At 34.4% G+C, this 12543-nt stretch overlaps 1 protein-coding gene across 1 annotated transcript in view; it reads right to left on the reverse strand.

Annotated features, from left to right (window-relative positions):
• Positions 1 to 224: 224 nt before the first annotated feature.
• The window catches only part of LOC103272966 (raftlin-2), a 136897-nt gene continuing 124578 nt past the window's right edge, over positions 225 to 12543 (reverse strand). The window contains exons 9-11 of the mRNA XM_021718752.1: positions 9581 to 9622; positions 1736 to 1789; positions 225 to 590 (exon numbers count right to left, since the gene is read on the reverse strand). Coding sequence (XP_021574427.1) covers positions 225 to 590; positions 1736 to 1789; positions 9581 to 9622 — 462 coding nt within the window. The remainder of the gene's footprint in view (positions 591 to 1735; positions 1790 to 9580; positions 9623 to 12543) is intronic.

The following is a 12543-nucleotide window of genomic DNA, read 5'->3' on the forward strand; positions in this document are numbered from 1 at the left end:
TAGAATATCCAGTGCCTTGTCAAAAAGAAGTGATATAAAGGACCATCTTAGTTTGGTTTCCAATTTTAGGGGAAAAACATTCCCTCTTTTATTATTAACTATGATGTTAATTGTAAGATTTTAAAATATAGTCTTTATTTTCTATATCCTTTTTTTATTGTTGTTTTCTAACTGTTCAGAAGATAATCATCACTAAAATAACCAATCACTGACTTAGTCAGTGTTTATGTGAAATCCAAAAGGGACATAAAAGCAGCAGCAAGTGTCACTAAGTCTCCAAAGAGCAGAGACCCTCTGTCTTCGATTGCATGGGTCTTGACATCAATGATAAAGAAGACTACCATCATCAGGGAGTTTTCCATGTGTCTGCAGAGGACAGTACGTACTGGAAGCAGCCAGGAACAGAGCTGAGGAAGAAAGCCCTGGGTGGTCTGGCAGAGGTAGTAGTACCAAAAGCATCTTTCTCCTTCACATTGAGTTACATTCTTAATTTCGTAGTGCCCCTTTGAGTCCTTAACCCAAAGCTTTTCTTCACATTCCTTCCTTATGGCTTCTTTCACACATTCAACAGGTGCTACATTTGGTTCATGCTAGAAAGAGAAACATTGAAAAGATGAAGAGAGTGATACATCTCATTCTGATTCTCATAACCTGTGAAGTAGTAGATATGGTGTTATCTCAAAGGCAGAATGTGAATCTTGGGAAGTTCAACAATTTACATAAAGTTAAGGAGCTAGAAGTTCTGTCTCCAGAGCCAATCAAAGTCATTTTACTATATTTTACATAGCCACTTAATGATGAGATTCACTGTCCAGCTTTCTCATTCTTTCATTCTCATGAATAGGCAGAAAAGGAATCTGAGAGGTGTTATGGATTTTAATTTACTTATTAGCCTCCCTGTTTTGTTTTCTGAGGGGCACTGGCTCTTACAGCGAACATCCTCAAAAATCTGTTTAACTAGGGCCTCTGAGAAATTAAAGATTAAGAGTAAACCCTGAAGAGCTATAGGTTGAATAGGCAAAGTTTTGCCTTGTACATTATCTTTCTCTTGGCCTGGATTGGTGCTGAAAAATAAAAGAAAAAAAATAATAACATGCAAAGCTTTTACCTAACATGATAATTGACTTTCAAAGTTGAGAAAATATTTTCTATTCTATTTTTTCTTCCAAAACCTCAAAATGGAGTTTTTTGTTTGTTTTTTAAATGTGGTCTTCCTTTATTTATTTATTTATTTATTTATTAACAAAGGTTCACTGCTGAAAGGAGAATTTCAATCCTACAGATGTTTAGGTATGCTTTACCAATGTAGACTCCTAAGAATAAAGTCAGCATCCAGCAACTGATTGGAGATTTCCAGGAACTCAGGATTACTCTGTAAATCTACCACAATATCACAATACTGCAAAGAAAGAACTTTGCATACAGGCGCAGATATCCTGAAAGTTCTTAAAGAATTCAGTTCACAGTTACGAAATCTTGACGTTTGAAATAGTTACTCTGATCCTTCTAGCAAACCTAGATAGATGGTCCGTGTTCTTTGTGTAGAAACCCTAGCCCCACTCTAATTTCTATCCTGTCCAAACTATTCAGAAAGAAGCCTAATGGTCATTCCTAATGATTATCTAATGATCATCCCCATCTAAGTATGCCAATCCAATTGATTTAGAAAGGTAGCAACATAAACAATAAATAAAAAGTTATTTTCTGAAGTAGACAGGTTTTAGAGTTCCCTTACCTCGCAGGTATTGCAGTTCTCCCCCCTTCTTGGTAAAAACTGATTCCTCTGTAGCTAGGGAAAGAAATAAGAAGTGTAACACCACACTTGACAACTAGTCAATTTCTGACTCAGTACTCATCCAATTAATCAGTGGTTCTCAACATTCTCAGTTTTGTTAAACAATTTAGAATGGATTCTGGCTATTCATCATCATTTAACTCTTCAGTACCCTGCTGTTCTTTGTAGCATTTACTGCCCTGGCTGATTTTTCATAGCATTGCAAATCTAGTCTTACAAATAGCAGAGTAAATATGATTTTTATTTATTAGTATTTTGTCATGCCTTTTATTTCTTACTTTTAGTAAATTCAACTACTATACTCACATTACTTGATCTGTGTAGTTTGATGTTAATTTTGATAAATATCACTGTTTTGTACATATCCTCATGGTAAAGGCTGTCAAATTGGATATATAATACAAAATTTTGAGTAACTTTTTCAAGACCAAATTTTAATCTACTTCCAAGGTGCATGATAACCTTCTGGAGTTTAACCAACTACAGAAAGAAGAGACAATAACACACAATTTTATGAAAACATTTTATAGATCAGGAGAGATATCTGGTCAGAACATTTGTTTATAGGACTGTATCTTACCTTATACAAGTGGATAAGAGTAAGAAGCATATTTGACACGGTTTTTAGGGTTATTTGTAGTTGAGACTTATAAAATATTAACTATTTTTATTTTACATTGATAACAATGATGTTCACCATGACGTGTGAACAAGGAGAGCTGATGTTATCAAAAATTAGAGGGCTTCTGCCTTTTACTCAATATAATTATAAAGTCCTATAGAGACCTAAGCTTAAAATGTGTGGGCAAGCCAGTCTCGGTGGTTCAGTCTGTAATCCTGCGCCTTTGGGAGGCCGAGGGGAGTGGATTGCCTGAGCCCACGGGTTCGAGACCTGCCTGGGCAACTTGGTGAGACCTCATCTCTACAATAAATCAAAAAATTAGCCGGGTGTGGTAGCGCACGCCTGTAGTTCCAGCTACTTGGAAGGCTGAGGTGGAAGGATTGCAGGAGCCCAGCAGGTCGAGGCTGCGGTGGCCGGGAGCGGCCACTGCACTCCAGTCTGGGTGACAGAGTGATACTCCAACTCAAAAAAAAAAAAAATGTGTAGACAGTAGTGTTAAGAGTCATAGCTTTGTGAGAATATGAATATAATCACAGAAACAAAACTATAATTTTTATCCACACTCAAAAGCAGATGAATACACTTTCTGTACTGATGGATATTTTATTTTATTTTATTTATTTATTTATTTTGAGTTGGAGTCTCATTCTGTCACCCAGACTGGAGTGCAGTGGCAGCTCCTGGCCCCTGCAGACGCGACCAGCTGGGATCCTGTGATCCATCCGCCTCAGCCTTCCAAGTAGTGAGAACTACAGGCGTGCGCTACCACGCCTGGCTGATTTTTGATTTATTGTAGAGACGAGATTTTACCAAGTTGCCCAGGTAGGTCTCGAACCCCGCGGGCTCAGGCAATCCTCTTTGCCTCGGCCTCCCAAAGTGCTGGGATTACAGGCTGAGCCACCGAGCCCGGCCTGATGGATATTTTAAAGAATATGAGGTACAATGTGCAGCTATCTTTTGGAAAATCATGAAAAAACTAGAGCTGATGGCAGCCTCAGGGAAGGGGAAAAGCTGTGGGGGGTAGGGGTGGAGCTGCTGGGAAAGAATAAAAAGAAAAAAAATAGAGCTGTATTATTCTAATAGAAATTCACTCAAATGTCTCTTAACTTGAATTTGTGAGGTGAATAAAAATGTATCTTTGAAGGTTTTTTTAGATAAAGCTAAAATTTTTAAAAGAAATAAACCTGTAGTTTATTGGGTATATGTGTAGAAATATTTGGTTAAAATGTGTTAAAAATAAATGTTATTGAATAATTTTAAATGTACTAATGAATAGTATAAAAAATATATCATTATTTGGGGGAAGACTTTTTTTCTTTGTGGTTATTATAATATCTTAAATAGGTAATCTTTGATTCATTTGATGACACTGAATAACAATAATAAATATTTATATTTTTCCTCACAATGTCATTTGATTAATATATAATCTCATTTTATATTACATTTTTGTTTATCCTAGTACACATTTTAGGAATAAAAATTTCAAATACAAATTAAGAACTTTGAATTCTTTTTTCAGACAATAGAGAAGCTTTTAATGGCTTTAATTTTAATATATAGTTGTGATACTCTTAATTGTGAAAGCAGTTATTAATATTGGAACATTTTAGGTCTGACTAGAAATCAGACCAGAGTCAACCTCATTTTTTTCTTCCAATTTTAATGATGTTACTGGTGCCTACGGCATATATTCCATAACATGGTCTTCAAATACTTTACTATGTGCTTTGTACATAGTTAATCAATATAAATACTGACAGTTATTGATCATTAGCTTCTCAGAGGTATCATAACCCTTAAATCACTCTAATAATGTTCCAATAAACTATAGATTGTTTAGCATTACTCTTCCTTGTGTAGTATAGGTGTCATGCTCTTAAGTAGTAGCATATTTGCCATCTCTGAGCAAAAAATAGTTTGGTTATAAAGGACATAATTCTCATTGCAATCAACGTTGATACTCTGTATTACAATCAAAATTTCTTAGAAGCAGAGTAGAATGGTGGTTGCCAGGGGCTAGAAGAGGAGAGGTTGGGAAGATGTTGGTCACAGGGTACAAAATTACTAGGTGTGTACTAGGATTTATAAAATAAATCCTGGAGATCTGAATATAGCATAGTGATTATGTTAATAATACTGTATTGTTGTTGACATTTGGTAAGAGAGATCTTCAGTGTTCTCACCACATACACACACATGCTCACATGCACACACAATGGTAACTATGTAAGGTATGAATACGTTAATTAAATTACCTTGGTAGTAATCACTTTACAATGTATATGTAGATCAAATCATCACAACTGCATACCTTAAATAGATGCAAATTTTATTTGTCAATTATACCTCAAGAAATCTAGTGAGAAAAGAAAAACTCCCCTTTCTCTCTTTTAAACAACTCATGACAGTTTTATAATTTAAAATCATGGGGTACATTTAATTCTTCATGAGAGCTGCTGAACAAAGATAAAAATATATGAAATTCTTAAAAATTTGAAAAAATGTTGCTTTTTTACTGACTATTATTACTAATGTACTTTCATAACTTGTTGAGTTGAATAAAATAACTTTGAAAGAATTTTATAGAATTTATTTATATGCATATAATTATATTTAGATGGAATATATTTGTCTATTAATTTGATCTAATAAGTCTTCAGTAATTTTTAGGAATGTTTAGCTATCCAAATTTAAGAGATATAGATCAATTTCACGACATGGCCCTTTAAAACTCGTACAGAAGCCTGCAAAAAAATGTTTTTTCAAAGAATTTTATACTTCTCAGGTGAGTAACACATACTACAAAATAACGTTTCTTAATATTTCAGAACACTCTATTGTAGTTGAAACTTTGGCTTGAAAAAGTAATTAAATTTAGAAATGTTGAAGGCTGAGTTAGGTTCAGGTGAGCAGAGTAAGAGGAAAGATAGTTTTTTACCTTATAATATGCATTTCTCCTCTGCTTCTTTCACTTCTCTAATTCCTTCTCCTTTCTATTCTCTACCCTATCTTCTTCCTTTCCTTATCTTACATGGTAGATAATTATTTCCTTCTTCTACTCTTGGATTTGATGTAATTTTTTTAGTTATTATTTGGGACCAGCAATGAATCATATGAAACCCTTAAACTGTTAGGACGAAGACTTTTTTTTTTTTTAATTAAAAAAAGACCTAATTAAGTCAGGAAAAGTCTGAAGATCTTTTCTAATGTTCTTTTAGTATTTTTGCTAGGAACTTGGGTTTTCTTGAGACCATGATATAAGTTCTTTTCTTAAAATATTTACAAATTAGTGAGGAAGGTAGTCAGAAGATAGAAATTGTTACTTAATACGCTAAGTTTGAATTAGAATATGGAACCAAGTAAACCACAGTTAAGGGCATTTAAATATAAATTTGTTTCAAATAAATATGTTAGTCAACAATGTGTGAACTGAGACATGAATGATAAATTGTAATTAACCAGGCAATGTGGGAGTAGAAACAGGGCTGAGGAAGAGTTTTCCGTGCAGGATGAATAGCATTCATTTATTCATGAACATAGGCATCTGTACATTCATTCAACAACTATTTATTTTTAACATCTACTATGTCTTAGGCATGGCTCTAGATATTAAGAACCCAAAATTAAGAAAAATACAAAGTGTCTGCTTTTATAAACTTACAATCTTGTGGCAAAAGGCATTTATAGAAGAATCACAGTAATAGAGTTGACCCATGAACAATGTAAAGATTGGAAGTACTGACTTCTTTGCAGTAAATCTGTGCATAATTTTGGCTCCCTCAATACTTGATAACTGATAACCTACTATTGACGGGAAGTCTTACTAATAACAATTCATTAACACATATTTCATGTTATATGTATTATACATTGGATTTGTGCAATAAAGTAAGCTAGAGAAAAGAAGATGTTTTTAAGAAAATCATAAGGAAAAGAAACTATGTTTACTATGCGTTAAATGAATCATCATAAAAGTCTCGATCCTAATCATCTTCACATTGGATAGGTAAAAAAGAAGATGAAAGATGAGACGTTGGATCGGGCTTGGTGGCTCAGCCTGTAATCCCAGCACTTTGGGAGGCCTAGGCGAGTGGATTGCCTGAGCCCTCGAGTTCGAGACTCGCCTGGGCAACTTGGTGAGACCTCGTCTCTACAATAAATCTAAAACTAGCTGGGCGTGGCAGCGCACGCCTGTAGATCCGCTACTTGGAAGGCTGACGCGGAAGAATTGTGGGAGCCCAGCAGGCTGAGGCTGCAGCCAGGAGCATGCCACCACACTCCAGTCTCGGTGACAGAGTGAGACTCCAACCCCTCTCCCACAAAAAAGAAGAAGAAGAAAAAAAGAGAAAGATGAGAGGTTGGTCAGTTTTTGATCTTTTGAGTTTGAAGTGCCTTTGTCACATATAAGGGGAAATGTGAAGTAGGCAAAGATATATATTCTGCAGTTCATATAATATAGAATATCTTCTAGGCTAGATAAATAAATTTGTTAATTTAGATGTATATCAGTGTAAAAAACAAAATCATGTGCATAGCTGGGACTGGCAAGTGAATAACTTCAGAGTTAGAAGAAAATAGATTATAGAGTTAATGAGAGCTAGGAATATATACATACTTTAAAAAATAAACTTGACATTATTTGGGAAGAGAAAGCTTGGGAAAGCAGAGAAAAATGTGACTAGTCTAGGGATTTCTTTTTTTAGAGATATAAACACTTTTAGTATGTTTCAAAGTATGAGGAGGAACCCCCCAAAACCGAAATTTATTTATAAAAAATGGTGCATTTATTCTTACATGCTTAAACTTGAGTCACTTTCAAAGTGCTCATTGTTTTATGCAAAACACCTATAAAGATAATTTGTTCACGGCTCTAAATAGTTTTGTCAGTTTTGGTGCCTTTTAGTGCTTCTGCTATTTTTTGTTTCACCTTTTCCATATCTGCAACACATTTCTCTTTGAGTACTTTTTTTGTCTGTGGAAATAATCAAACAAAAAGCAACATGCTTCCTCCAGGTGAGACTGGGTGAAAAGGGAGGATGATAATGGAAGCCATGCTGTTTTTGGTCAAAAAATGTTGAACACAGCATAGTGTGGGCAAGTACATTGTCATGGTGGAGGAAACAGTCACCTGTTTACCACAACTACAACTCAGGATGCATCTTCCACAAATTGTGGCACAACTTCTCAAAACTTTCAGATAAAATTGTTGGCTGACCATTTGATCCAGCAGAACAAATTTTGAGTGTACTACAAGGGGACTGCCCTTAAAAAGATATATTTTTTTCTTTTTTTTGTATGTGGTTCTCCCTTGTATACAGAAAATTTGAATCGATTCAGTTAATGGAAAAACTACAAATATTTATTAAGTGCCCACTATATGCTAGGTATTTTTCTGTACTTTGGTGAGTAGTGCTTAAAAATATCAAAATGTTTGCCTCAAAAAGCTTATTCAATAATGGGGGAAAGCAGTTTATTAAGTATATAAGTAAACAAACATACAAAAAATCAGTTCATGTTGTGAAAAACAAAATACTATAATGGGATAATGATTAGGGTGAAAAGTAACTTTTGTCAGAGAGATTAAGGAAAGTCTGTCTGAGAAAGTGACTTTTGAGTTGAGATTAGCATGAGTGTAAGAGGATAATAACAGGAAAATGTATAGCATTACTGCTCGGCATAATTTCTATAATAATGACGATATTTGGGGTACTATTGAGCATGTGAAATGTGGTTAATTAAACCAAGAAACTGAATTTTTATTTTTTAACTTTTAATTTTAACTTAAATAGATACCTATGGCTAATGGCCATGGTACTGAAGTAACAAATCTAGATAAAGAGGACTCCGTGTTAAAGGAGAAGCAAATTTGGTATAAGATGCATTTGCTGTGTCCAAAGAACAGCAAAACAATACTTAGATGGCTGAAGTACAGTAAAGAAAATATTGAAGGGAATGGAGACAGAGATGCAGAAAAGACCAGGTTGTACAGAAAATTGTAAACTGTGAATAGTTTGATTTTTTTTTTTTGCAAATTGCATTGGAAAGATATCCATGGGTTTTAAGCAGCAGAATATCATGATCAAATATTATTTGAAAAACAGGCAATAGGCAAACAACAATGGATAAAATTAGAATGTGGTTGCTATAGTATGGGTAAAATATGAAACTGAGAGGAGGCAATGAAAAGAGATTGGGTTTGGCTTACGTTGTGCTGATTGTATCAGTGACACTTGCTGTTGTATTAGGGTGGGAATAAAAAAATGTTCGAAGATGAGTGTAAGTTTACGTGGATGATGAGAAAGACTTTAAGAAAATCAAATAATCAGTATTCTATTTTAGCCACACAGGTTGGAATCTTAGTGGCTATCCAAAGTAAGTCTCCTGAGCAGTTTGTTATAGTCAAACACAGCCCAAGAGTAGATTCAGGCTGGAGGCACAGTTTTGAGAGCCATCATTCAATTAATTCAAAAAATACTTGTTTAGCATTGTTAGGCATTGCTCTAGAAACTGGTGATACAGCAGAAAATGAAATAATCAAGGACTCTCCGAAAGCTTATACTCTAGTTGGAGAACATTTTTAAAAATTAACTAAATTAGCAAGAATGCATAGAATATCCATTTTCAAAAAACTTTTTAAAAGTATTTTTCATATAGTTGCTCATTTAATATTTTCAACAACCCTATAAATACTGTTATTATCACCATAAAAGTCTTTTTTTATACATTAAGTGCCCCAAATACATAATTGGGTGCACAAAACACAATTGCAAGTGTTGAAAAGTTCAATGTGGAAAAATAAAGTGGAGCTATGAGATAGACTACTATGATCTTATGGAACTAAACTTGTTAGATGCTTCTAGAAAGGATAATAATAAAGTTGTTTTTTGGAAAGATAGCTGGATGAAGTTAGATGGTGAGCTATGTGAATATCAGGAAGAAGAGAATTCATAGCAGAAGATAGATAAAACTTAAAGTACTATGATTGGAACATTTGTCTTATGGTCAAAATTCAAGGACACCAGAAAGACTACTCTGCCTTGAGTAGAAGAGAAAGGAGAGGAGTTGTTAAAAATGTGTTTTATTGGGGGAGATTTATTTAAAGCTGCAATATTGCACAAGAGGGAGCAAAAAAGGAATGAAAAAGGTGGAAGAGGACATACCTTGGGGCAATTCATCATTGAGAAGTCTGCATTGAAAGCAGCCTAGTTAAAAAAGAAAAAAGAAAAAAGCCAATAAACTTGATAATATGGAAGAAAGAGACACTAGGTCTCTTCCTTCTGAAGCTGAATACATTAAAAGAAAAGGTTAAATAAAAAATGCAAAGAAAAATAACTAATAGTAGATTTATGAAGTGCTTGGAACATATGATACTCGGGAAAAGACCTGATTTCACTGAAGCAGCACAGTTCCTCTTTGGATAGAGAAGAATGAAGTAAAAGATATGTGAGTGTAAGCAAATCTGTAGTTCAACTCTTGAAGACATGAAGGATTTCTCATTTGATTTCTTCCTTGTTTGGGAATGTGGTGTGGTAGACAAGTTAGAAGGGGTTCTTGAAATGAAAATAAATCAATTTTCATAGCTGAAGCATAGATTTTGGGTGATAAGGTGAAAGAACATGGACAAGGGGTGATTCTTTCTTATTGGAATTAGGTAGATAGGGTTCACCAATGTCCCTCTCATCTTTCTTTTTTATCCTGACCAAGAAACACTTTACTTTGGTTATTCTGTGACCCAACAAGTTGAATGCTTTCGTCTGCAACCTTGAACCTAAGTCCGGGTGTTGAACATTCCCAGACACTGATAAATTGTTTAGGCTGTTGCCTGAAACACTAAAAGATCAATTACATTGCTAAATAAATAAGAACTAGTCCTTACGCTGAGTCATAGTCCTTAAACCCTCATATAAGCTGCATAATACAACCTCTCCTTTAAGAATATTTTTGATCTTAACAATGTTGATTCTTCTTATCCATAAGCATGGAATATTATTCCATTTGTTTGTGTCTTCTTAGATTTCTTTCAGCAGTGTTTTGCAGTTCTCATTGTAAAGGTCTTTTGCTTCTCTGGTTAGGAAGATGCTGAGGTATTTCTTTTTTTTGTGACTATTGTGAATGGGATTATGCTTTTTATTTGGTTCTCTGCCTGCTTGTTGTTGGTGTATAAGAATGCAACTGTCTTTTGCACATTTATTTTGTACCCCAAAACTTTGCCAAAGTCCTTTATCAATGCAAGCAGGTTTTTGACAGATTCTTTTGTATTTTCGAAGTATAGGATCATATCGTCTGGAAAGAGGGAAAATCTTGACTTCCTTTTTTCCTATTTGGATACCCCTGATTTCCTTCTCTTGTCTAATTGTCCTAGCTTGGACTTCCAACACAACGTTGAACAAGAGGAGTGAGAGTGGGAAGTCTTGTCTTGTTCCAGTTTTCAGGGGATATGTTTCTAGTTTCTGTCCTTTAGCAATATGTTAGCTGTGGGTTTATCATGGATGGCACTTACTATTTTGAGGTATGTTCCTTCTATACCTAGGTGTTTGAGGGTTTTTATCAGGAAGGGATGCTAGACTTTATCAAAAGTTTTCTGCATCTAATGATACAATCATGTGGTTCTGGTTTTTACATCTATTGATGTATTTAGTTACATTTATGATCTTGTGAATGTTGAATCAGCCCTGCATCCTGGGAATGAAGCCTACTTGGTCATGGTGGATAATTTTTAAGATGTGTTTTTGGATTTCATTTGCTAGAATCTTGTTGAGGATTTTTGCATCTATGTTCATAAGGGATATTGGCCTGTAGTTCTCTTTTTTTGCTGGATCTTTACCTGGTTTGTAGCAGCTCTATTCACAGTAGCAAAAACATGGAACCAAACATGCTGCCCATCAAAACTGGACTGGATAAGAAAAAAAAGTGTTACATATACACAATGGAATATTATGCAGTCATAAAGAAGGACAAACATATGAAATTCACAGAAATTTATGGATGAATTTAGAGTCTATCGTACTCAGTGATCTATCACAGAAATAAAGAACAAGGTACCATATGTTCTCACTCATAAGCAGACCTTGAACCATAATCATTGTTCAAGGGCACATCTCATCAACAAGGGTACCTGCATAATGAACATTTGTATACCTAACCCTGAATTATACCCCACAACTCTAAAATTAAAAAAAAAAGAATATTCTTGGGTGGAACATCTGTTGTCTTGCTGTCTATTTTGAGGACATTGAAGATTTTTGCATATAAACTTCCTTAATGAATGCTTTGGGTTAATCACTCTGGCATTTGGTGTTTCTTTCTTTGCAATCTCAACAACTTCTATCTTGATTGGTTTGGGACAGTCCCTTATAGAAATTTTCCAGATGCCACTTTTAGTGCAACTTTGGCTACAGGTTTGGGCAGAGTACAGTAAAAACAGGTAAAATGAAGAGAGCTAATGAAATTAAATAGCATGTAAAAGAGTGTATTTATTTATATTAAGACAGTGGAAAGAAAATAACAATGTTTAAGAAAGGACTAGACATATTGAAGGATTTTATGTTTACTTGTAATTGTTTCTTATGTGAACTGTTGAAATTCACTGTGGCATACAGAATTAATCTTAAGACGTTTTGAACACATTATTTTTCACCCCATTCAAGTTTTTAAAACAATATAAATAGATGTAAATTGCTGAATAGAGAATTGAATACTTTTTCATCTAAAATTTGTGTGTTGACTGATAAGAAATTATTCTTAATGTACTAAATTTCTGTATGAGAACTCTAAGAGCCAATATAATACACAAATTAATAAATATGTATATAATTATAAACACGAGGAGAAAAATACATATCCCATTATCATAGAGTATTGATTTTAAAATTTTCAGAAATGATACTGATAAAAAATTGAATTTCCTTCTAAGAATTGAAAAATGCATTCTGCCACAGAGTTCTGAAGTTAACATAAATTTATTACTTACTGGAGGCATATTAATGTATTCATTTCTTTCTCCTTTGTTCCTAGCTTCTTCCATATCTCTTCCTCCTTCCTCCCTTCTTCCTCTATCTCTGTTTTCCCTCCCTCCCTCCCTCCTTTCCTTCCTTCCTCCCCTCCCATCCCCTCTCCTCCCCTC

The sequence above is a fragment of the Carlito syrichta genome, unplaced genomic scaffold (assembly GCF_000164805.1).
Source record: "Carlito syrichta isolate Samal-C Ts95f unplaced genomic scaffold, Tarsius_syrichta-2.0.1 Scaffold313398, whole genome shotgun sequence".
Taxonomy (NCBI): Eukaryota; Metazoa; Chordata; class Mammalia; order Primates; family Tarsiidae; genus Carlito; species Carlito syrichta.